This window comes from Battus philenor, unplaced genomic scaffold, assembly GCF_028537555.1.
Source record: "Battus philenor isolate CCGP_79_NKW_IND1 unplaced genomic scaffold, ilBatPhil1.0.hap1 SCAF_6, whole genome shotgun sequence".
NCBI lineage: Eukaryota > Metazoa > Arthropoda > Insecta > Lepidoptera > Papilionidae > Battus > Battus philenor.
The window spans coordinates 7,645,960-7,673,192 of record NW_027181726.1 but is presented as its reverse complement, the minus strand read 5'-3'; the positions used below and the strand labels follow the sequence as shown (position 1 = coordinate 7,673,192).

General features: G+C 30.2%; 2 protein-coding genes across 5 annotated transcripts; one reads left to right on the top strand and one right to left on the bottom strand.

Moving 5' to 3' along the window:
- Window positions 1–214: 214 nt before the first annotated feature.
- Window positions 215–17,367, top strand: Cpr (Cytochrome P450 reductase). 2 transcript variants are annotated; one of them, XM_068773232.1, is made up of 12 exons: window positions 215–606; window positions 11,317–11,503; window positions 11,603–11,752; window positions 14,453–14,577; window positions 14,663–14,857; window positions 14,939–15,066; window positions 15,377–15,618; window positions 15,694–15,891; window positions 16,085–16,248; window positions 16,363–16,537; window positions 16,614–16,771; window positions 16,852–17,367. In XM_068773232.1, the coding sequence occupies exons 1-12, from the start codon at window positions 422–424 to the stop codon at window positions 16,994–16,996; spliced, it is 2,052 nt and encodes a 683-aa protein (XP_068629333.1). In that variant the 5' UTR covers window positions 215–421; the 3' UTR covers window positions 16,997–17,367. The 2 variants fall into 2 exon arrangements, with proteins under 2 accessions (XP_068629333.1, XP_068629334.1); XM_068773233.1 differs by lacking the exons at window positions 215–606; window positions 11,317–11,503; window positions 11,603–11,752 and adding an exon at window positions 13,480–13,654.
- Window positions 17,368–17,521: 154 nt separating this feature from the next.
- Window positions 17,522–26,870, bottom strand: LOC137930372 (A-kinase anchor protein 1, mitochondrial-like). 3 transcript variants are annotated; one of them, XM_068773613.1, is made up of 8 exons: window positions 26,709–26,870; window positions 25,104–25,951; window positions 24,790–25,030; window positions 24,579–24,718; window positions 23,393–23,570; window positions 21,595–21,813; window positions 20,271–20,404; window positions 17,522–19,074 (listed from the first exon to the last, which is right to left on the bottom strand). In XM_068773613.1, exons 2-8 carry the CDS (start codon window positions 25,923–25,925, stop codon window positions 19,003–19,005), a joined length of 1,806 nt encoding a protein of 601 aa, XP_068629714.1. In that variant the 5' UTR covers window positions 25,926–25,951; window positions 26,709–26,870; the 3' UTR covers window positions 17,522–19,002. The 3 variants fall into 3 exon arrangements, with proteins under 3 accessions (XP_068629714.1, XP_068629716.1, XP_068629715.1); XM_068773615.1 differs by having other exon boundaries at window positions 23,393–23,564; XM_068773614.1 differs by lacking the exon at window positions 26,709–26,870 and adding an exon at window positions 26,242–26,555.
- Window positions 26,871–27,233: the final 363 nt, after the last annotated feature.

Below are 27,233 nucleotides of genomic sequence, written 5' to 3'. Positions count from 1 at the left end.
CTACTTGATTTTATAAAACTTTGTCTAACTGTAGTAAAAATTTGCATAAATAAAAAATTATGTTAGGGATAGTCCTAGTTACTTAAATATGCTGCAACGTTATAATGAAGTAGAAAAAATAAAATTATGTATGTATAAATATGTATAATTAACTAAAAATTCATTTTATAAGGTAGGTAATAAATACTACTAGCTTTCATTTTATATTCCAGTGCGACTAAAAATAGAATATGGCAACTCCAAACGACGTTCGGTGCTCGGTGTTATCAGTGTAAATTTAACAGATGAATGTGTATGACGTGTGTTAAGCGAATGTGCCACGTTAACTTTTGTCGCGTATTTCTTTGTAAATCATCGTGACCTTGTATATTTGTGTAAATCAACAATTTCTCAAAGACACAGTGAACAAACTAAGAACAAAATGTCGGATAGCACTCAAGATATATTAAAGGAAGCAACGACTACCGCCGCTGTTACTGGTTCATTATTTAGCACATTTGATATTATTATGCTCGTTCTCTTATTGGGAGCAGCTATTTGGTGGTTATACAGCTCTAGAAAAGAAAACAAAAAGGACGAAATTCTTCTTAGCAAATATTCAATACAGTAAGTGTTGTAAGATTTCGTTTACCTGTTACGTGTTTTTTACGATATTACAGGTTTAATTATGAATTTAAGAGTTAACCTTTAATATCGCTTCAGGACAATTGAAGACGTTTTTTATGACAGTCGATCTCCGTGTATGACACGTTCTGTAATAAGATTAGACTATTATTTTAATGTGGACACAATCATTTAATTTTATTTGTACCAAAACCTAAAACCTAACTTCATGACACGGTTTTTTAATAGACTGAATACTTGAGTATCACCATTCAACAACATGTCAACTACACGATAATACGTTTTTAAACACATTTTTATTAATACACATGAAGTTGTATAGGTATTGCAATATGTATACCTAAACAAGTAAGTGCAAAATGTAACCTCGCAAAGTGCGCATTGAGGCAATCAACACTTCAGTAGATATATATTTTATCAGTGCTATACATATTACATGTTACATCGTTACGCGTCTTACTCTGATTTTAATTATCATTGTATATATTATTTTATCGTTAAGCAATAGCTTAACAAATTGTAAAAGTTTTTAATAATTTGTCCATCGATTAAGTAGAGTGAAATTTACATTTCTGTAATTTTGGCGTTGTTGTGCAGTTAAATAAGATATTTTACCCTATATTAAAAAAGACCGTGAAAAAAACGAAGTGTTTAATACACTTGAGTGCGAAAGGCTGTTAGCAAGGCAACATGCTAATGCATCATATAATTATAAAACTGGCTATATAAAAAATATTAGCTTTGAGTTTCATTTCTGAAAAAATTGTTTTTGCGTTATTGATAATAGAATATCTTAATTAAATTGTATATTTGACATTATAAGTTGAATGGTTTATTTTATAGATTGGATTATTTTTGGCGTTGTTAGAAAAATCTATTTAGAATATATTTCACATGTTTTGAAATAACTCTTTATCAGCTTTAAACTGAAGGTTTTAACTTATTTTGATTAAACTTTTGCCGAAACAAGAGAATCTGAAGTCTTACTATGTACAGTATATATAAAGATGTATAATGCGTCTATACAAAAGTATCATCAATGATTAGCTGAGGTCATACGATATTAAAATGTTTCATATTGGTAATTACTGGCCACTTCAAAATACGGCGATGACGTATGTACATTAGATATATTTGAAATAAGTTACGCATTAAATGAGTTTTTAAATTTACCAGTTATAAACTATTATGCGGAAAAAAAGCATATTTTATATGGCTAGCCTTTTTTTTAAACCTATAAATTAGTATTTTTAATAAAAATTGTTTGTACGTTTCTTTTTCAGAAATTATGTTTTGCTGTCAAAATTGCGGCCGTGTTTTATAAATGATATTCAATTTATTTTTGTTCAATATTAAATCAACATTCTATTTTTTCAATACAGCTTGCGAGGGCATATGTAGATTCATAAATGTAAAAGGAAGTATTGTTAATTTTTTAAACAATGACGTGCATAAATGAAAACTATTTCATAATAAAATGCATTCACACGTTTTTCGCTATACCTACAGTATGAATCTATACTTGTATGAAGTATAATATAGGAGGCGATTTATTCAAGGTTTAGACAAGGTAGAAATGTTTTTTGCCTACTTATTACCTACCTATTGAGGAATATGCAGGAAGCAACTGAGAACGTGATTGCGTTTTAGTTTAGGAATTCCTTAGATGTTTATTCTAGGAAATAAATAATTAACTGATAGACCTTTAAATTTCACCAAGGACAATCGTGGAAAAAATATTAAACCCAATCTTTTTTTAACCAACAATAATTAAGTTTTTTTTTCTTAAGGATTTACGTGAATTATTGTTGATATTGATAAAGTAAACGCTATAGCTTTTAGATTATTTTTCTATCAATTTAATATATGTATTAGATATTTGACCGTTTGAACTAATTCAAACATTTTTTTAAAATAGCTATTAACGAAATTTTCTAGTAAAGTTTTTAATGAATTACGTATTTAAATAAAATTAAGTATTTTTAGTTTCTGTGGCATTTCTTGTCAAAATTACGCTTCTTAGCGAGATAAAACGAGAGGCGGAGAAAACGTTGAAAGTTCTGTCACATAATGTAATGGACGCAGGTATAGCGTCTTGAATAACTGTGACTTCTCAAATCCTGTATCATTTTCTATTTATGCTACCGAACTTTGTCACCTTAAAATTGTACCTTTAAATTTTGAACACACATGTTCTCTGTTTCAGCCCATAGTCGCTCACTAGGGTAGTCCCCAAATGTCGCATCTATGAACGGTCCTGCGCTAGCAGCATCTAGCGACTAACCGCGACTTTAACTATGTCGTCGGTCCACCCAGGTGCCCCCACCTATAGGATTTGGTTTTATGAGCAAAAATTTAACTTGCGTAAATTTCTTTTTCTTAATAAAATTAGAACGCAAAGAGTTTTTGTTATACTTAATAGTTGTATTTCCACCAATTGAGCTAGTTTAGTTATCTTTATAATGAATATACATATATAGCAGAGCGTACGGAAAACGTTTTTGGTTTATTTTTTACTTTCTTTTATAAATTTTGTGTACCGCCGACTAATAAACATTATTTTTAAATAGTAAATCTTGAATTGTAGAAAAAGGTTATAATGTAAACATGTAGATGAAAATCGAAGAATATAACAGTGAAACTTAATTTCATCAATATGTCCAAAATAAATATATTATGTTTAAGTAAAAAAGTTATCACAATCTTACAGATACATAATGTATGCCGTATCATATGGTATAATGTAATAAATGATTTATAAGATAAAAGAATACATAATGACTGATTGATAAAAATAGTAGTAGATTTCAAATAATTCTTAATTTTTGAACAGGTTGAAGCAGAACTTTCCGAGATTAGCATGCGGAAATCTTTTGCGTACCAACTTCAATGCCCATACGACGTTGATGCACACTTTTATCGATTGTTAAATCAGAATACCTTGCATGATATATTATCTGTTCGTTTCATATATAAAATCCAATTTTGACTTTGAGTGCAAGTTTTGAAACATTTTCTCATTAAATTATACGTGTTTGAATTTACTCAATTTTATAATCTTGTTTTAACAGGTTTATATGGTTTAAGTTTTAAATAACCGATTATAAATAAATAGTGAGAAATTCAACACATACAGAAATTATTAAATGATTCTTAAGGAACCGATTCAGTGAACATCACTATAAGGTAAGTAATACTTGCCGCTCACAATACAGTGACATTTCTGTAAGCAATACCTACTATACCCTCCGCGACATGAAATGTGAGCCTTAGTGCAGTTGAATATAAAGACAGGAGGACATAAAAAGACAACCTAGCTAAAGAAGAAGAATTATGGCATTCATGACTACTGTTGCTTTTAAATGTGTATAAGAGTGGATTCGCAGAATTATTATTTTAAATAGAATTATTCATCTTAATCACGCAGACACGATTGCCCTAACAGAACCCCTATCGTTATGCGCCATGAACATTCTATATAACATGATAACTATTACTTACTCCAGCTGGTGAGCAGTAGGATGGCCCACCGGACTGAGACTTTGATAGTAGGTCGCAGGGTCGATTCCGGGGATATAACCTTATATAAAATTTACAATTTGTGCATTAAATATCTAGGATTACCACTGCTCACAAACAAGTTTCCAGTGGATGGGCAGCAGCCTATTCTGCGGATCATCATACCACACTGTGATCGTCAAGCATGACGGTTATGGTTTATCCCTCTCGTGTATGTTTTTGGGGGAAGTGTATACCTTGTAGAGGGCATCAATGGGCTGAAACGACTACCTATTCAATTTTCTCCATTGGCCTCGGTGCTCCTGTTTTCTAACACTAACAATTCTTCCCTGTAAATCGTATAACAAGAAATTTTGGAAGGTGTATCCTAAAAGTCTAAGAGATAAACTGTCTGATGATTGTAGCGAGGGATATCTAGTCAGTGACTAAGGATAACGATATCTTGGCTGAATCTAAACCAAATTAAAGCCAATCTGGTCGTTAATCAATAACCCCTACGAAGAAATTCATAAAGGTCATATTGCTGAGGGTATAAATATTTAAATGAAATGCATCTCACGGTGTAAACAAAAAGAATTGTAAATAAAACGACAATAAAATAAGAGGAATAAATTATAGCTTTCAAAGGAAAAGTAATAAAATATAGCATAAAAATGTAATAGCAATATGTAACCTAGACAAAACTGTAATCTGTGATATTTTGAAATACGTGATGGGAAAAGGATGCAAAAAATAATTAACACACTTAAAAAATGGAAGAACTTATAAAAGATGGTAGAAAACAAAGCGGAGAGGAAAAGTGGTTAATTCAAATAAATTAAAATGTGAAGAAATTATTGTTAAGAATAATAAAGCTGCTGCCCACACAATGGGTGAACAAGGGACCCCAAAAACCGGGCGTCATCACAATATATCTGGAATTTCGTCGACCTTTCTTCTTGTGTGGTTTTATGCTTTTAATACAAGATAGAGCTCGCAAATTAAAATGGTACAAAAAAAAGGAAATAATTTACCATCCCAATTACTTCTATGATAATATTTTTACTGACCATTGTCCTGTACATGAGATGCATTATTTTTGATAAGTTATTGTATATATTAAAGTTATTACACGTAGTGTAAAATAAGTCGCTATCTTAAGTCACATTGAAGCCATGTCAAAGATTATGTTAAAGCTAGTTTTAAATAATGTGAGTTTTAAAGAAAAATTAAAAAAAACCACTTAAGAATTTTCCCTTAAAGATCTCCTATTCAATGGCAGAGTAACATAGTATGACGAAAAAGAAACAATCCTTGTGTGACCGCGATACTTAAAACACCTGAAGTACATTGTCTCCGAAAATTACAAACGTGAAATAAAATCAATCATAAAAAGTAATACGGGTTACGTATAAAATAAAAAAAATACATCCAGGAACCAAATGATACGAACTAATTAACAATATTTTAATTACACGCGCCTCAAATCAAGGCTGTGGCTTCTTTTAGTAGCAACCTTGCTCGATAGTGATTGTAATCGTTACCATTACACTTTGGTGACTTCAGTAGATTTGTATGGATAACCTATCTTGATTTAAATAGTTCATTTAAATTTATATTGATATTTCAATTCTTATTGTAAAATTCTAGAAACTTTGAAATTGTCTTTGTCATTATAAGTACGTATCTGTTATTAGCTGTATTCTGGCCTTTACCAGTGCCGACTGCTTTGATTACATTGCCAAACCATCTGTCGCTCTACACTTCATGTAAAGTTTTTTACTTCAAGACTTTCTTCTCCTTCAATTCTCTAATATTTTCTCCACACTTGCTTGATAATATAACGAGATGTATTTTGTGCCTTGTCTCTAAAACATTGATGAACTTTTTCCATCGTTCGCGATATATCTGGTGGACCCGGTCGAAGTCAAAACCTACATATTCACACGAGTCCGTCATACCAAAAAAGTTGTACTCGTTAAAATCTTTACTTTTCGGGCACGTAGAAATGTGCGAAATGAGCACATGCCAGGATTTCCTAGATGTTTTACAGTTAAGTCTCGATCTCTGTGAGGAAGATACGCTAGCTAACTAGAAAGTCTCTAACTACTAATTCGTGATTAATGACGGTACTCTATGGTGGATAGTAAAGTTCTTAGACATAGTTTCAACTTGCACAAAGTCATTCATAGTCCAATATATTGGGGAGCAGGACGAAGTTTCTTTAACATTTGACCAATATCTTTTAGTGTGCCTTTAATAACGAACACATTATATACAAATTGAAGGTAGTTTAAAGTTTTTAAATTGCTACCTTTATTTTGTCAACCGTTTCAGAGATATATATATCTCCATCGCGCACATCATGTTGTTACTTGATAGATTCTTGGCCTTGAACACAAACTATGTTAGTCCCAGAATTACAAATCTACCTCGACACGTCGATGGTGGTTTCAATAGCACCAATATCAAGTTGCTGTAAAATATCTAAATCAAAGTTAAAAATGCTTCATTGTACTTAATGGTTGCTAACTATGCTCTAGGTGTTTTATCTAAATTGTATAGTTCTATATGTACTACTAATGTGTAGTACTGTATAGTACTATAGCATAATAAAATATTGCTCGCTCCGGTTATTAGTCTGACCTTCGGTCGATTCAATTCTTGATAACCCTAAAATATTATAGATATGGCAAGAATGATATTGCTCTGATATTCAACAAGTCTGTTCCCCTTCTTAAATATCAGGAAGACCACACTTATTGTCCACATCAATTTAGGGACTGGAGCCTCGTCTATTGATTATTTGTCACATTTATATGTTAAAGAAGTGCCTTAATTTCGAAATATCGTTAGTGTATGTGGAGACAATTATTTATAATCAGTATTACTGGTAAAGCATTTCATAGCAAAATACGATACTTATGGCTTATCGTTTATATCTCGAAGAGCTGTTGTTATATTGTTCGATATTTCGTAAAAATATGAAGGCTTATTGATACTAGAAGACTTCGTCAAGTTATGAGAAATGAACGTCCTGATCATTCCTCGTTCATTTTATAATATAACATGTTCATTCATCTTATTGTATAATAAAACGAAACGAGGATTTCCGGGCATTAATCCAGTAACTTTGCTAAAGTCCTCGGCGATCACAAAACGGTCAAAATGCACTCTGAAGTAATATTGGATTCGGCGAGTATGTTTCCCGACTGTACTCCATCCATTATTACTACCGCTCGATGAAAAATTATTCTAATAAATACATGAGACCCACTCATTACGCCGCTTAGCTGCGGACTTCGTAAAGAATAATTTTCTATAACATATTCGATTGACGTAAACAGTGGAATGATTACTTTACTTATACTGCTTTAATAAACGATTTAAAAAATGTTACTATAATAGACCCAAATTTTCTTGCCATTTTAGGCTGAACTGCCCCTTTCATAAATAGATATTAATTCAAAATGACGTAACGTTTTGTAATAGAAAATAGTTCGTTGTTTCTTTAAAAACTGTGTATATAATAAAAAATACAAACGAAATAATAATTATGAATTGCTTTTTAATTGTAAAACCTTTTTATGGTGAAAATTTGTGATATAATTGAAGAACATTTTTCTATCGCGATCATTTAACCTTAAAATTATTCATACATCCTTTTAACGATCAAGTTTTGCAATGGAATATTTTCCAGAAACTTGTCGGTAATCATTTAAAAAATTAATTATATATTTGACATAAAATCTTTTATCTTATATTATTTTGTAAACAAAATATTCTAATACAATATAATTTTTTTTTATTATAATTGCCTGGTCAAGTTTAAATTTAAAGGTAGAATAAGAGTCTAATTTATTGTATTTTTATTAAGACAACAAAAGGTGTAATCATTGAGAAATGAAATTTAAATTAAAATGCAAATTCAACATTGAAAAAACTAATTTGGTACGAATAAAAATGTAAGAGTAATATAAAAGGCAAATATTTATTTTTAAAAAAAGTATTTTTTTTAAATACATCTATTGAACTTTTACATGACTCCCGGTAACCAGTGCAAAAATCTTATTATAAATGATAAATGGAACTGTCAAAAATTTGTGTCTGATTGTTTTGGTTGAAGTGCTCTTTAATATTTTCTTCATAACATGAGGTGGTCGAACGCATGACTTCGACTGTGTGACTGCTAAAGTCTGGGGAATTAGTGCAATGATGAAATAAATAATTATATATGTAACACCGGGCTGATTTCCACAATTAGGCGAATCTGCGTTCATTGCAACAAAGAAGTACAAGTTTGTTTTTATATCTCTCGGACAAAACGTTTTGTTTTAGTCCGATTATGTTCTAACCACAAAGTGCGTAGTTTTTGTAGATGTTTTGTTTCACTTCCGTATATAATGTTTGCACTCATGTTTTGAGTATGTTTGAATTAAAAAAATCGATAGGTTATTATGAACCAAATATTACATTACACCAAAATGTAAGATTATACCAAATATTTATAACATTTGATTGAAACATATTCTTATATTTAAACATAAGATCATTGCTTTATACACTTTATTCATCGATATATAATATCTATAAGTTCCAAGAAAACTTATTTTAAATATGATAACGCTTTCACGTAAAGGCTAGAAATATATTTCACAATTTGTTCATATCAATTAAACAATAAGAAAAAATAATTTTAAATATTGTATGAAGTTAGACGTATATTCCCTGATGTGATACGTAACGTTGTTCACTACCATAGGAAGTACCGCATTGTATATCTTATCAAAGTGTGTTTATTATTATCATTTACTCTTGTCTTTTGCCAGATATAGCCTGTATCGCTTCGGTTTGGGCGCTACAATGCTGGTAATATTATCAGGCTAATGACGGTCTCATGTCGCGTGACGAACAAGACATTGTATTGTCGTTCATGTTATGTTCATTAGACGTCGTCATCGTCACCAGCAATGTCATCATGTGAGTTCATAAAAAAGTGTGAGCTATTGGAAGCAATGGCACACGGTAGTCTTGATTCTAATTTTAACAACAACTTAAAATTTTATGTAGATGACGTTTATGATTTTTTTGTAGTTTACCCAATAAAGACTTCTTTATTAGCCATTTATTTTAATATTAGTTATAAAAGTATTATGTATGGTATTAAAATGTAAAAAGAATCATTTTAACTATAAATGCATTACATTACTAAGTAAGCACCGGGGTCTAACGTTACAGTACTGGTAAGAGACAGATCATAATGAAGTAGTAATATTATGCATATAGTTAAAGGCCGAAAAGATAATATTAGTTTACCTTTCCGATATTTGTTAATGTAGAGTCATCGTTATTAGTTGTAATATTTAAATTACAAATGCCATCATGAGAACATTTAAAATTATCTGTTTTTTTATTTGCATTGTGAATAAGAATTTTTATGGGTTATTTACATTCTTTCACGGTTAGATAAAGCAAAGTCAAATGACATGAGTAATATCTCTATTAGATTCGTTTTATTGGGAAGGGATTAAAAAGGGTATAAATATAAATAATTTGTAAAATGAACAATTGAAATGTATTTTTAATTACAGTAGAAACGAAGAGAATGAACCAAAGTTTGTTCAACTTGACAGTCTGCAATAAAGTTCGATGGTTACAATATCAATTATTCTGATTATAGTATAGAATTCATCTCCTTGCTATCAGTTAGTGGTCTGCAATGACTGGTGAATAGCCATGCCTTTATCATGAAAAAAGCCTCCAAGAGTAAAATAAGTAAGCTACATTGATCCTTTTAAAATCCAGGCTTCATCATTAATGTAATAAATTCCGTATTTAACAAAAATTAATTTGTTAAATCGTAGCTTCAAGAAGAACTGTAAATAACGTAATAAAGCGTTACACTTTATTATTACATTATGTATTCTTTTCAGGTTTAACATGTCCTCTGGACAAAGATCTTATAAACAAAATAACAACATTTATTACAAGAATTGTGATTTATAATATGTACATATTTGTTCAGAAATTTGGACGTTTTTTTTAAATTTAATATACCTATTTGATCACCTAATTATAAATCCACGTTATATGTAAGAACATATAACGTGAATTTATACATACGAAATGAAAACAAAAGAAGAAATGCGACTTCTTATTCGCATTTTTTCTTTTGTACTTGACTGCTTGAAGAAATGTCAACTTTATTTCATTCTATCACAGTCACTTTAACTTGTAGAACTAGTCCGACGGATAGACTTAACGATTCCACATCATAGTTGTACATAAAGTTGAAGTTTGAGCACACTGACGCACTTGTTGGGTGAGGTTGTGACGGAATTTTCCTAATGATATGCAGCGAAGCTGAATACGTCCATCGATGCTCTCAATAATTGTAATTTATAGAAGTAATGTGATAAAACTTATTTTACTTAAAAACAAAAATCTCGGAAACAATTTGTTCCCATATTTCCTTAGATCATCAAAACTGTGATACTGTTGTAATCCTTCGGCAGCGAGGACAGATTATCAATCAATTGCATTAATTTATTAACAACTTTGACATGAATTATCAAGAATATTTATTTTACAGTACATAAATATTATTATAGGTTTTTAACGAAATACAAAAATTCAATTATCCACTATATCTTTTTTATTGCACAATAAAGACGAAACAGGTAATGTATTTCAATCCATTGCAAAGTCAGGCAAATAGCTTATTTAGTGCTCTGTAGGTAACCACATGTCTAACCGATATATATGTTTATAACATGATATGCATATTAAACATCGGATGTTAAATATTATGTATTTACAACAAATGAATGTTACATACAATTACTGTATTAAGTATATTATTTATCATTTTAAAATACACATAATGGACTAACTAAAAAAATCGTTATTTTTAAATGACGATAATAATATGTATAAGCGTGTTAGAGTAAAAATTTTTAAAGGAATTAGCCATAACCATGACAAGTAGGATGCAAACATTCCACATCGATATGTATGTAGTCAGGTAGCACATTTCATGCAAATTAATTTGTTATTTAATTAAAGTGTTAACGGCGGCCAAAGTCTAGTATGACACGGAAAAAAGCAAACTGTTGTTTTTACATGTAATTATGTTATTGACGTAAGTTGAATCAATTCATAGTAAATGGATATTTATTAATTTTTTTTCCGTAGGCCAGCTGGTTCTATACAAATAACAGAAAACTCGTTTATAAAGAAGCTGCAATCATCTGGAAGAAGCCTCGTCGTTTTCTATGGGTCCCAGACAGGTACCGGTGAGGAATTCGCCGGCAGGCTTGCTAAAGAAGGCGTCCGGTACAAAATGAAAGGCATGGTGGCTGACCCTGAAGAGTGTGATATGGTTGGTCTCAATAATTCAATTTCATTTTAAATATGTAAAGTAATATCGATATATATATATATATATGACGTCTACTAACATAATTTATTAAAAATTTAGGAAGAATTGACCAAGCTGCAAGATATTCCTAATTCGTTGGCCGTTTTCTGCATGGCGACTTATGGTGAAGGAGATCCAACTGACAATGCTATGGAGTTTTACGAATGGTTGAAAAATGGGGAACCAGATCTTACGGGATTAAATTACGCGGTATGTATTAAAATATTAACGTCTCATTTTAAAAACTTGGTTGTTCTTAACAAAGAAAATTGTAAATAATCGCTTAATTACAAAAAAAACTTGAAGGTTTCAAAAACATTCGATGAGCAATTTTTTGGGTCAAGTGTACGCGTAAGTCTGCGTTACGCAAATAAAAGAAAGCTTGTTCAATTTTATGGCATCCCTTAATAGGAAGAGTCCCGCAATTTAATAATGATAAATATTGAGGTGGTAGCGAACATATACATCCTTGTTCTCTAGTTGTTTTTATAATGTTGTTCATTACCAGTCAATAAAATAAAATTTAACGACTAAGTTATAAAACATACTTTTAGTGAGCTCACATTAACAAAACAGAATTATTTAGATTGTGCAAGTATGAATCTATGGTATAAACCCATTTTAATAAGAAAATCTAAAAACAGGAGATCCTAGTAGAAAAGAGCAATTTAAAACGACACCCACGCGTTTGTGGCAAAGAGTTTTGATTGTTGTTCAGTAAGTTTTTTTATTTTCAAATTAACTAATCTTCAGATGGGGTAATTGATCTACACATACTCTTGATTCAGCCACTATAGACTTTCTTCTATGCGGTTATACAGTTAATTTACAACGTAAACAAATTTCGCTGGCGTCTATAAAATAAGTTGCTCCTGTTGAGCCCTCATAAGATTATTGTTCTAATAACTGACCAGGCAGATGTTATTCAGACTTACATATGAATATTTATAATATATTCTAAAAAAATTTAAGTTTCTCTTCAAATTTATATCAATTTTTTTGATATCCTTAATCTTATTTGAAGCAAGAAAAAGTAGCCTATTGAAAAATATGTTAAAAATAGGTAGTCTTTCTCTCAGTTAAAATTCTATTATGATAAATCATTTTCACACATGGATTATATTCTTTATAAGAAATAAATTAAAAATTGGGTCTATACATAGCTCATAAGCATTTTTCTATAGACGGCTTACATTTTTTTAATTAATCAAAAATTTAACATGTAAAAAGTCTTCATCTGGTCAGATTTTAATGTAATATACAATTTTTCACATTAAAAATATACATTCAGTTCATTACACATGCTATAAAAGTTACTGTATGGATTTTTATCCACGTTTTATTAAGAAAATTTACAAGTCACTAGTCGCTTTGAGAAAGATTATCTATTTAATTTAGCTTGTAGTAGCAAAATCATGCTATGATGTATCGAGTTATAAAGAGAACAAAGAGTTATATATTAAAAGTACTCTATGTATTCTCTTAAGTCCACAACGTTTCATATTTGGTTATTAAAATAATATTTTTTGTCATTATATTTGTTGCATATTATATTATAAGAACAGACTTTTTTCACTAATTTTAATAAAACTGTGATCACTGTGCTTTAATTCTTGATTAGTTATGATACTTGTTTTTTTAGAGTAACATGTTGCGTCATATAAGCGTTATAGTTAAATATTTATTAAACATTCACAAACAACAGTAATTATTGTACATAATTTAAATTATCTATGGTTTTATAAAGACAGCAATTTACTATGGTTGGACTAGAGTATGGTACGTCAAAATGACAGACCAAGATAGCAGTTATCTATGATTGAACTAAGTAGCGAACGTCAAAATGACGGACGTTTTCAAGATTCAGACGGTGTGTCGATTATTAAGATTTTTATTGTTAAAAATATTAATTATTTTTAAAATATGACATAGATAATACTAAAAAGAAAACAAAATGTTTTTTTGCTTCAAAGTTCATAACAAAAGTAATTTTAGAACTTAGACACAATGTTTGGGCTTCTTACTGTATCAAAAAATATTTTACCCAGTTACATCACATATTTCATGCGCAGAAAAAATATTATATTACCTTTAATTAAACTTCGTCAATCGGTATGTAAAATTATATACTAACAAATAAAGGTACAGAAATAATATTTAGAGGTTAGAATAAAATTAGTGAAATGAATTTTTTACATCTTGAAGAAATTTAATTATAAGTATTTAACAAAAAAAATCACGGAATTATTCAATTGTTGACAGTAGCAGTAATATTTTCTCGAGTGCGTTTTTTAAAATTTAGCAGAGGTTGGAGCTATTCTTTAATTTTTATTTTTAGGGTATCATGCTTAGGGTTGAAATAATATGATTAAATGAAAATATTTTCTCTATACTTTCCTTCGAATACCAAGTATTTTATGTATCAATGTTTGGTATTGTATATTTTAAATGTCTTCTAGCCCTAATTTTGTAAATATATCTTTATATTGTTGGAAGCTCAGTACCCTGAGAAACTCTATTTTTCAAAATGGGCATAAGTGCTTAACAGGCAAATAAATAGAAAAATATCTTTGAGGAACATGCATAAAAACAGATTTATTCATAAGTTCTTTCAAAAACAATATCGTCATATCAGTGCAGGATGACAATATTTGTAATAATTTTACTTTATTTTACTTTAAATGTTATTAAAGAAGACAATTAATTTAAGTAAGTATTGATACTTTATAACTTAAACTGTATTAAGTAAAAGTATTGATACTTTAGTAGTACTGTTTTATCTTTAATAATGTGGATTGCGTTGTTACCATTAATAGAAATTGATACTGACAAGTCTTTCTAGTTGTGTAGGAAAAATTGTTACAGGTTACACTGATTTTTTTCTGTGATTCTAGTTTCTTCTATTTTTAGGTATTTGGCTTGGGCAACAAAACATATGAACATTACAATGCAGTGGCAATTTATTTAGATAAGCGTCTCGAGGAACTTGGTGCATCCAGAGTATATGAACTTGGAATGGGAGATGATGATGCAAAGTAAAGATGCTGATTTATATTTCGATAATTTTGCATTTTTAAAATCTTTTTCAATATATATACATAATGTATTTTTTTATTACAGCATAGAGGATGATTTTATCACATGGAAAGATAAATTTTGGCCAGCTGTTTGTGAAAAATTCAATATTGAGAGCACAGGAGAAGAAGAGTTAACCAGACAGTTCCGTTTGGTTACTCACAAACCTGATGAAATTGCTCCCAATCAAATATTTGTGGGTGAAATTGCTAGATTGCATTCATTGCAAGTGCAGAAACCGTAAGTTTGTAATTATATTTGATGTATTATGGTGTATGGTAAATTTAAGAAATTTGTATTTATCATTAATATTTGTTTTAGGCCTTATGATGCTAAAAATCCTTTCTTGGCACAAATCAAAGTTAACAGGGAACTGCACAAAGGTGGTGATAGGTCTTGTCTCCATGTGGAACTTGATATATCAGACTCAAAGATGCGATATGAAGCAGGTACGCCAGAGATACTCTAAAAATGTTATAATCAAAAATTGTTACTGTAATAATTTTTAACAAGGTTTATGGTGTCACAGAATACATATTTATTTTCTTATAATTAATGGACAAATAAGAATAAAACTTTTAAAAGTTGTTTTCATAATACATGTTATAAATATTATAAAATATTACATTATTTGTTTAATCAGCAAAGAAATAGTAAAAATTACATTATTGTTAGTAAATTACATTAAACCTTTTCTAAATAATTGTTTAATGGAAAAGTTTACATTGAATGTATTAATTACTTTGCATTTTATTTTAGGTGATCATGTGGCCATATATCCTATCAATGATAGTAATTTGGTAAACCGCCTTGGGGAGTTAACAGGTGCAAATCTGGATGAAATATTTTCATTAATTAACACTGACCAAGAGAGCAGTAAAAAGAACCCATTTCCGTGCCCCACATCATATCGTACTGCACTATCTCATTACATTGAAATAACTGCTTTGCCCCGTACACACATCCTGAGGGAACTTGCAGAGTATTGTGCAAATGACGAGGTGAAGATTAATATTGATTATTTAAATCAAAGTTTTCATTGAGCTGTTTAAATATTTTATTGTTATTTATTTCAGGACAAGCAGAAGCTTCTTCTTATGGCTACGAATTCTCAAGAAGGCAAAGCCCTTTATCAAAGTTTTATAGTAGATTCATGCAGGAACATTGTGCATATTTTGGAGGATCTTAAATCTTGTAAACCTTCCCTTGATCATATTTGTGAATTATTGCCTCGACTTCAGCCAAGATATTATTCCATTTCATCGAGTCCTAAGGTTTCCTATTTGATTTTATACTTTTTTCCCCTTTGTTATTTCTCTTTACCTACTATGCTTATTTATTTGTATGTTCTTTTATTGCCTATCGTTCATTCAAGTAACAAAATTTATTTTAAAAAGTAGTGAATATTCTTTCCATATAGAAATGTTGCTTATGAAGTCCAAAATGTTTAAACATAAACATATTTAGATTCATCCAGAGACAGTACACATAACTGCGGTGGTTGTCGAATATACTACACCAACTGGTCGTAAAAACAAAGGAGTAGCGACTACGTGGCTAGCCAAGCATAAACCTGAAGATGGCAAGCCTCTTCCACGTGTTCCAGTTTATATAAGAAAATCTCAATTCAGGTAATTAAAAGAAAAATATAAATTGGCATATTCTACAGCGTGTTTTGGGATAATTTTATAAACAAGCTATTTTTGTATAACAATTGTGTTTGAATATAAACATATCTTTTTTAGATTACCCTTGCAAACTCAGACTCCTATTGTAATGGTTGGTCCGGGAACAGGCTTGGCGCCGTTCCGTGGTTTCTTACAAGAACGTGCTCACGCACGTTCTTCCGGCAAAGATGTTGGAGACAACATTTTGTACTTTGGTTGCAGGCATCGCGATCAGGATTATATTTATCAGGAGGTTAATAATTTGATTATACATTTGCTTCAAATTATTTATTTACAAATTGCTTAACACATGTAACATTACATTACAGGAGCTAGAGGGATATGAAAAAAGTGGGGATGTCAAGTTAAATGTAGCATTTTCACGAGACCAAGCTCAGAAAATATATGTGACTCATCTACTCGAAAAGAATATGGATGAACTCTGGGACATAATAGGCAATCGAAATGGACATTTCTACATTTGCGGGTAAGTTGAAAATTAAACTTTAAAATCGAAACCAACTGATGGTAGCTATAGTAATATTACTTTGTCATTATTTATTTTAGTGACGCTAAAAACATGGCTGTGGATGTACGTAATATTGTATTGAAAGCTATACAAGAAAAAGGAGGTCGCACTGAAGCAGAAGCCATTCAATTTTTGAAAAAACTCGAGTCTATGAAGAAATATTCTTCGGATGTATGGAGTTAAGATAATTTCTATCATAAATTCCATTTTTAGCTAAATTTACATGAGTGTTGTTGACATATATTTGAAAGAAAATATGTCAGCATCAACAACTATGTATAAGTATGGACATAACACACTTTTATATTTTTGTATGAACAAAACATAGGTTTTATGAATCGTACAAAAATACTAATATTTAATGTTATTTTATTAAAATTCATGTGAGAAAATAATTATCCTTGTAATCCTATTGAGAGTATCCTTAAAGGATTTTGTGTAAAGTGATTGTTACTGTTGTGTACTGTGTTGTGGTTTTTAAGAGGAATGGGAATTAGTAGAGTAAGAAAAAGGTTATTCCAATTTTTATATTTTAAATGACATTAAAGAAATTCGTATAATTGTGTATTTCATTTTTTCTCCAATATGTTCTGATACCCATCTATACATTTTTTAGCGTTAAATAATATGTATTGTATCAAAAATTTCATACATGTATATTGCAAATGTATGTTATTTTCTAGGTTTTTTTGGAAAAATAACCAGTGATAATTTTTAACGATAATTTATTGATTTAACCGCAAATATATTAAGTATATGTACAATAAAGACTTTAACAAAATGCGAATGGAGAGCTAAGTATACAGAAAACTAACAAAATTTTACTAGCTAATGGTGTGAACAATGAAAATGAATGAATGTTGGTGGACATTTTATAGCTAAATTATACAAACAGCTTTTTACTAAAACTACAAGATGAAACTTGTCTTAAGCTAAATATAGCTTTAAAGAACCATAACATGTTCCTAAAGCGCTATGAAAACACCCTTGTTACATACAACTTCAAATACTGAAATTTTATTTTATGAACACTGAAATATCAATTGCTTTTAGTTCACTACTTATTTATTACTAACATATATACACAAAGTCAGAAATTTTGACATGCTCATTATAAGTCGCTCCACAAATTATCTTAGCTTTACAAAAGTAAAAGAAAAAATGAGTTTTTTTTTAGTTACAATGAGGTAAAAGGCAACATTTACGTATAGTAGCAGAATCAAGAATGCAACGCATTTATAAAGAAATTATCTTCAGAGATCTGATAATATAGAAATAATAGTGACTTGTCAATTTTGAATCCATCAACAACTCTCACCTTAAAGTAAACATAATGCAATACTATACTTGTACTTTGTTATTTTACATAGGTATTATACAAATAATGTACAGTTGTATTAGAACAGTCAGTTACACAAACCAAACCACTTTGTGTTTTATAAAATGCAATTCAAGAAAACAAGTAAATAAATTTTATGGGAATTATATATTTGTAGATATACTGTAATGCAGTAAAGCAGATCTGTTTGAAAGGCACATTTAAGCAGTCTTAGAGCATTTGATATAACAAACTACAAACAAATTGTTTTTAGAACTCGAAGGTTATAATTCTCGCGTGTAGCAGTCAGTATTTATTAAGTAATGCATGAGACTATAATGAGCATTTTGTCCAAATTACAGATATCACTAAATAAGAATCTATTATAAAACACATTATCCAAACTAAACAAAAATTTAACTCATAAGAGTTCAAAATGCTATCAGGAAAGTGGTGTGAAAAGTTATTTTGTAACATGTTATAAATCAAGTTGCGAAACTAATCATACAAATACTTGTTTTGAATAAAAAAAAGGATATCAGCAACTGAATGCTTTTATTATATAGTTAAACATAAACACTGAAAAGTCAACATGTAAAATATGATGTATTTTTTTATTTTATTATTACATTACATGTGCCAAAACACAAAACTAAAATACCAGTCATCAAAATCGTTGAACAATTGATCCAAGATGCTCTTTTGATCAAATAATGTAACAGACTAAAAGTTTATACAACTCACTATGCAAGAAGTTGCTTAAAACATTAGGAGACATAAGGTCTGTTCAAGTACATTCACCAAAAATGCAATCTCATCGGTTTAGTCAGCTCTTTTGCAATACTAGGGCAATAGTATTTAATAACTATATTCATGAATCTGGCGGAATCTCCCACTCTGCCAAGCCACGTTCTACTAGTTCTCTGTTCAGGAATATTACTTGCTGAAAAGAAATATAAATTATCACATTTAAATGTAATTCAAAGAAGCTATTGTTCTATATAAAATTTTGATACAGTTACAACAAACAATAAATGGTACAAAAACAAACAAATTACCACTTATATCATAGGTGACACAAGTTTTTTGGACTGGCCAATAACATACTAAATAATTTTCGTTCTAAAACTAATAACTATATAAATAACTCATATTATATTTATGTTTGTAACATAAGTTTTATTTATTTTTACAAATTTGGATCTATTGTTATGATCCTGGCACACCTCAAGAAGAATCTTTTACGATAATGAAGAAAACAAGTATGGAGAAAAAGATGATTGCCTTTTTCTTAGATCTGACAGTGTATTATGCAACAATTATTTTGAAAAGAAAACAGTAACAGCAGTTCGAGAGTAATGTCTACACAAAATTAAAAACTTCATGGATTATGGTTTCAAGATGTCGACGAAGCGAAGCAGTGTCTGCATTAACTGAATCCTGCACAACCTGAAATATTCTGGACTTCTCCCAATAGTTTTACAGGATACCATAATGAAAAATACATTTGAACTATTTAGTATATTCCTGACATTGTGCACCCTCAGACATTATTAATACTCATATATACTTCACTAACCTATGTCTTGAAATAAATTGAATTGTTATGTTGCTCCTAAAAACATAGTTGTGAAATTATAATTGACTAAGTAATTTTGACAGCCTTATAATAAACAAGCTTAATTATTAGTTAATTTGAGTAAGTGAGCTGGCGATAAAAGCTCTGAAGGAAAAAAGCCTTTACACCTATTTCCAATGAAATTAAAAAGTGATCATGATCATTCTGAAATATGGAACATTTATTTTTTCTATTTGAATACATCAGACCAGTAACTTCTAGCAATAAGTCTGCAAGGATGTAGTGTCCCAAATTTTGAAAACGCCTTTTCTTACTATATTATTACGTTATTTATAATTTCTGAAACCATTGATTGATAAAGGAGCGATTTTACATGGTAATGAGCTATACCAGTAACCTCTCTTTAAGCTTTTATAGTTAAATCCAATCACCTGCATAACATTTACAAAATAATTGATGGCAAGGAATAAGTCATCTCTCAACAATGAGATTAAATGTGCTGCGATGTGACATTCATATAAAAAGTAATTAAAATTTCTTTTTGTTGTTTGTTGTATTACCTGTGGGTTAAGTGTAAGATAGAGGTGGACAAGCGGAAGGCCCGCCTCGTCGTAGCCGGCGACCTGTGCGTGCAACAGCTGCCCGGCCGTCAGCCCCGCCATGATGCGCAGTGCTTCGCTGCTCCACTCTATTTCTGTAGCAAATGTATTTTACACTTTTTAGTGTTAACATTAGAAATAGTTTTTACCACTGACCTGTAATTTTTTTGGATTAACCATAACAAAAAACAGGAAAGCTTTTTCTAGGAAAAAACAATGAAATTGTAGTGATCTGATGAATCTCATTTCATTTTAATTATCCAATAATTTTACAAAAAGAAACTTTTAAAATATTTAAGTATTTTATAAGTAATCGTAAATTTTATCTAAATAAAAAGTAATTCTCAATAAAAAAGTAAAATGTTTTTGTGCTTGTTCTTTTACTATGAAATTAGGAGAGTCTAGTTGCTTGCACCAGTAAATTACAAGCAATCACATCCTGGAGATCTCAGCTAAATTGTTAAAAAAGACAACAGATTACAAGGAATGTAATCATGCCAATTAATAGAGGACACGGAGAGGTAAACATTGACAGAATTCGTTCACCGTTTTGATAATCTATTTTTACCTAACAAATATCTGTTCTGGAGAATACAAATACAATATTTTTTAAAAGAAACCATTAATCACAGCGATACATAATTCGTCCTTTTAAGATTTCAAACAAAAGCTCTATGATGGAATATTTAAATAGATTTACTTATTTAAGAAAATGATAAAAGAAATTAATTGTATGTCACTTTGGTTTCAGTTTTTTTTTCCAGAATACAAATTTCGGTAAAAACTGTTCCAGCAACCAAAAGCCTTTATTTTTTTCATGTTTTGTTTCGATATAGTACATTAAAATTCTTAATACAATATATCAAACTTACATCGGTCTTCATTTTAGACAAAAAGACGCGTGACAGAATTTTTTTATACTTTAAATTAGTGATTGGTGTTCAGTAATGACTGTAAAATTTAAGTTTCCAACAAAAACATCACGCTTTAGATATAAAAATATTATGAATAATGATTATCACGAATTTGTAGGTATTGAAGTAATAAGTGTTTATTGAAAACATGATGAATAAATGTAATATTAAAATTAAAACAAATCACTTAATGCTCGAAATCTAATATGACCACAAAAACTGATGTGACAAGCTATAGAGCTTTACTTAACTATAGTAATTACTATAGCACTATCATAGACAGTGCTATAGTTAAAAAAAATGTATAAATATATCCCTACACCTCAATAAGCAAGATGAAAATATTTTTAAAGTTATGTAATAATATTAACCATTGTTTGCTGGTTTGACAAACGCTAAGAGAGCCTCTGTAGCCTGGAAGGGCAGAGTCATAAAATCTGAACGAATCTGCTTGAGCTGGTCATTGTCAACAGTAAGATATCCTCCAAAGTCCACCAGCTTCACAACAGATGAGTCGTTTTCCTCCGAGGTAGATATAACTTGGGCGCGGTACCAATTGTTTTCTGTGGGTGCAGCGCAGATGGAACCCTCTGTGGATTAAAGAGACGTAATTAAAATATGAGAAACTTCCTCTATCAATGTTAATAACTGTACGTGACAGACGGGCGCTCACGTGCACACATCCAAATCTTCAACAAGCATCATCGTCGTCATAACAGCCGTTAGACGCCCACGGCAAGGCATAGAGGCCTCCCCCAAAGATCTCCACGTTGACCGGTCTAGCACTGCCCGCATTAAGCAACTTTCTGCGTGAAGACACTGTGTGTTCGGTCCACCTAGTGGTGGGCCTACCTACGCCGCTTCTACCGGCTCGTGATAGTCACTCAAAAACGTTTCTGCCATAACGGCCATCGGTTGTACGACCGATGTGCCCCTCCCGCTGCCACTTCAGACAATCATTTCTTTGATCTACGACGGTGGACCATGGTTCTCCTGCGAATCTCAACATTTCTGAGTGATCTTATGTATATCAACCAAGCGTAAGCTCCGATAAATATGTGATTTCTACTCATCTACCGACAACACTGGTATAAACATAATAAGGCGCCTCGAACATAAAAACCTGATTAGGAAGGATTCATAAATAAAGATGTTATGAAAATTAGTAATAATTTTTTTGTTCTAAACCTTGAATCTGTAAATCAAGACGCCTTTCTTCCGGTCACAAGAAGTAGTGCATAGGCAATATTTGCTATTGGAGGACGCTATAGCTAAGATTTAATGTGCTAATGTAAATAACGTCCGTTTCGTACGTGATCTCTTAGGTTGTGACGAGGTCAAACGTGACGCAAAGCAAGATTTTGATAGTCAAAACTATGCGGTCAGCGTTGAATTGTTTCGGGTAGAATCACTAATAATCATTAAACAAAATAATTCATACAGATTATACTTTTACCTGCGTACGCCTAAACTTTTTTAACATAACGTTTAATTTTACGTATTCTATTTGCATTAACTAGCAATTATTAAAGAGTTTAACTTATTTTACAAGTACATTACAATACCTAAGAACATTATACTATATTTGAATATTGTTTTCCTATGCCCTATACATTTTAGTATTAAATCCATGACGTTAAGTTTCAATAAAAATCTTTAAATCGTTTTAAAAAATTAACTAAGTATGCATTGCCATTTTTCCATATTTAGATAATGTTAGAGAGAATGTCACGCTCAAATGTGATTGACGTAACAATGAAGGTATGGATAAAAAAGGTATAAAATGAGTTAATCTTCATTTGCATAAAAGGTAGTAAATATATACCTAATTCGAAAGAAATCTTTTTTTGCATATAGGTTAATTATGATACCAATATGATATGTAAATGTCAAACATTTATTGCGTTGAATTATGGATGGATTTTTATACCAACTAGGTCATAATCACAATTTAAAGTGATTATCCAACACAGTCTTAAGATAGTAGAGGTAACAACAACTTTTCAATTTATTGGTGCTAAAGTATCTACCTCAACCATTATTAAAAATAATTGATTTGGAATTAAAAAAACATACATTATTGGATGTATTACCCTATAGATAATTGTAGATTTATGATAAAATACATTAATACTTGGGAACATTAATATTCTGAAATGTCAAGGTTACCTTTCACTGGCCGCGGAAGTGAAGGCACATCCGGATTTTGATACGTGGCCGCCATTAGGCGGTGCAACGCATGCAGCGACGGGAAAGTCGGGTGCAGTGGCTGTTGCAGGAAGAAGTGTCCCGCACTAACCAGGCATGTCATTATTGTGTCATTATTCACAGACTCCACAAGCTGCAACTAATACATTGAACTCAATGTTGACTTACTTACATATACACAGTCAAAATTTTGTGATCTATTCTGTAAACTCAGTTGTATAATTATCTTTTTTACATCAATATAATACTACTAAATATTTTTGTGAGCAATCTTATGCATTGAAACATGAGACATGATGTTTTAGTCTAAAACCCAATATGAGTTGTAATTAGCACTTAATGAATTCTGGCTAGAAAGGATTATAAACTATTCCAACTTTGCATATTTTAATTATAGTTTACATATTGAAATAAACTCTTTTGAATCATTTACCTCTGGATAATTAAATGTTCTAAAATATCAAGAAAGCATATGCTTTCACAAAAGGTAAAAGCACAGAATTAATACATTGTAATCTTTAATTAAAATATAAAAGTGTAATTTCAAAATATAAAAATCTGAAATCCCGCTTTTATATTTAACATGAAACATGTTTGTAAAGATCACAGGGTTTGTTTTTTCTTTTACAAGTGATACAAATAATCTATTTATTAATAAATAATACAACAAAAGATGTTTGGCCACCAACTAGAGTATGTGGTTTTTGTGCAATTAATGTATGTACAATTTATATTCCTTCATCAAATGTATGTAAAAAACTTAAAATATGTACTTCCTCTCATATCAATAAGTAAAATTTGACTGAAAGAAAGTTTCACTTTCATTTCACTTAAATGTTTTTTAATTGCTGTAATTTTAAGAGACAAATTTAAAATATTATAAAAATTTACTAAAACTTTTAAGGATATTCATATAATATAATAAATTTTGATATTTCATTAAACATAAATAGTAAATTGCCATACACATTAAAATTCACGGAATATAAAAAAAAAAAATTATCTCAGTATTCACTCAATAAATTAAGATGGTTCAGAATGGCATCAAAAATGTTTTTATGCAATCCCTTTTATGTTTAGAACTAATTGCATATGTATAATGCAATATGTATAAAAAGACAAACCATACAACTTTAGAATGACTTACCTGTATAAACTCTGGTACTAACGGTGCCAATCTCTGATATAATTCTGCACTAATTTCTTGGATTGAAAAGTTTGGGAATCTTTTTTCAGGAAATTTATCTTTAATCATATCTATAGCTGCTTCAATTTCATTTTGAGTTCCTGAATATGAATAAATCTTTTAGAAATTTGTTGCACTTAAAAATATTGATATTTTAAGTAATAAACAGTACCTTCTATTGCACAAATTTTCTGCTTAACAGAATCAGGATGTCTTCTTACGTAAACACTAGCTCCAGTTTTAGCTTTAATTTGATTCACAAATGAACCATGTTTACCTATTAATAGACCAACCAGGGTCTGTGGAATTACAAACTGATGTATTCTCAGGCCAGTGTCTGAAGGAACAATATTCAGATTTACTGGAGGTGGACTAGCTGCTTCTGAACACCCTTTACCACTATCACTAGAACCCTAAAATCAAAGCATCACCAATTTATAACTAATTTGAAAGAAATAACCTTCCTAAATATGTTGTTGTACAAACCTCACTATGATTATCTGAAAAGTGACACATCGAAGGACTTGCTAGCAATGGGTCTATAGGACTATGATTTGCTGAATCCCTCTCTGAAATAAGTCTATTCTGTGAAGAAGAATATGTATTATTGCTCTCACTATGTTCATTAATATTATTGCTGATGTTTAGATCTTTTGGATCTGCAACAGTATTTTCTTCAGTCATATCTTCAGACTCAGTGCTCTCAAACTTTGTACTCTCTTTATGAGAATTTTCAGTACTCAATTCATTTCCTAAAATTTGACTTTCTACTTCTGTATCACTGATATTCTCCTTTATATCAAAACTCTTGTCACTTTTGCTGCAAGACATTTCTGTTTGAAAAGGCGATAATTTAAGTGATGTTGATTCTTGGACTTTACAGTCAAATGGTAATGGATTTTGTGTAGAAGCAATAAATGTTGTACAGTTAACAAACTGTTTCTCTATTTCTAGCGAAGTCTTCTTTTCTTTTTCTAAAGATTTCTTTTTTATTATTTTTTCTATTTCTAAGTCAACTTCTTCATCGGTCAGTTCTAAAGATGACCTCTGTGATCCACTGCCTTTTGGAATTATATCTATTGGAGCAGATTTAATAATAGAGCGCTCAGATTTCCCTAAAGGAGATATACCTTTAAGTTCAGCCTGTGCATTTAAGGCTTCTGCTAATTCCTCTTTTAAACTTTTTATTCTTTCTCTTTTTCCTGGGTCAGATTTGGCATATTCTCTCTTTTTCTTTAACCAAATTATACCAATTAATACTGCTATTGATGGGACAGACCACATAAGTAATTGACGACATGGTGCCATTGTACAGAGCCACTTTTACGAAATACCTAGAATAAATAATTTATTAATGGCAAATGTGTCAATAAAGAAAAATATAGGGCATGTCTAGATTAAGACTAATATTAAAAACAAATAATAAAATTGTAAGTAACGTATTTTAATATTAAAAAACTGAACACAAAACACATGCAAATCTTGTTATCACTGTTCATATCACAACAAAAGTCACATGTTATGGGTGAGTTTATAAAAATAGGTTAATGGAGTTTATTAATAACAAATATAATCCAAAGATTCCAAATTATATAAAAGTTAAATAAATAAGCCATATAATAACCATTTTAAAACACTAAGAACGAAAATAATAAATTTTAGATAGTAGCGTACTAAAGTACACGTTTTACGAATGGACTAATTAAATCTACAATCACTTCTATCACGATTACTGCGTGACATTTATGAGACACGTACACAACACTTTCTCAGAGTGAATAAGAGTAATGCCACCATGTGCTTTGGTCTTTTCATACGTATACGTAATATGTTGTTCGGCGAGGGTCACGAGCCAGAAAAACCTTCACGGCCAACACGTAAGCACACAAAAAAATTGTAAAATGAAAGATTACGCAATTTTATGTATGTCAATCCTGCCTGCAGTATAATGTCAAAAACAAAGTCTCTAATCTGATTAATTTTTACTTAGAACTTAATAACATTTACTGATAAAATAAGCTATTCGAGAGGTTGGAACCGTAATCCAAATCCTGAAGTACTCGCCGGTTTACTAATAAACTATGAACTTACGGTGGTACAGGAATAAAAATGATCGCACTTATAAATCAGTAATTGAAAACAAAGCAAATGATTCCACTAAATAATGTAATCAACTAAAAAATTTTGCCAAAAATTTTAAATCTAACAATCCACGTGCTCACAATGTTTTCTACTAAAGCACAACAAAATTCAATATGGCGACCACACTCAAGTTGGCAACATTCTAAAATAATGAAAAGTTCATCGTAGATAAAAACTAAACATATTTGGAAGTAAAAAAAATATATTTGAGGATTTGAATTAGGTTTGCCTGTTGTAGGTAAATAGTGAAAAATTTTGTTTTAAAAAAATTGTTGAATCTACTTAATTCTTATAATTCCGACATCAATTGACTAAGCAGCTGGAATTATGTTTAAAAATTGTTTTAAATGACCACATCGAACTTAACTAAGTAATAAGTTGATACTAGCATGTAAATTCTGATATAATTATTCTTCAAACTTTTAAGGAATTTAACAGAAAAACTAATTATATTTGATGATAATAATTCAAAAA

Excerpts from the sequence above, each read along its gene's own strand:
- Cpr (XM_068773232.1), top strand. The coding sequence starts at position 422 with ATGTCGGATAGCACTCAAGATATATTAAAGGAAGCAACGACTACCGCC. Across the intron at positions 15,892-16,084 it reads CCATTTCATCGAGTCCTAAG|ATTCATCCAGAGACAGTACA; the intron begins GTTTCCTATTTG and ends AAACATATTTAG. Across the intron at positions 16,249-16,362 it reads ATAAGAAAATCTCAATTCAG|ATTACCCTTGCAAACTCAGA; the intron begins GTAATTAAAAGA and ends TATCTTTTTTAG.
- LOC137930372 (XM_068773613.1), bottom strand. The coding sequence starts at position 25,925 with ATGGCACCATGTCGTCAATTACTTATGTGGTCTGTCCCATCAATAGCA. Across the intron at positions 24,719-24,789 it reads GAAAATTTGTGCAATAGAAG|GAACTCAAAATGAAATTGAA; the intron begins GTACTGTTTATT and ends ATTCATATTCAG. Across the intron at positions 21,814-23,392 it reads ACTTCCGCGGCCAGTGAAAG|AGGGTTCCATCTGCGCTGCA; the intron begins GTAACCTTGACA and ends TTTAATCCACAG.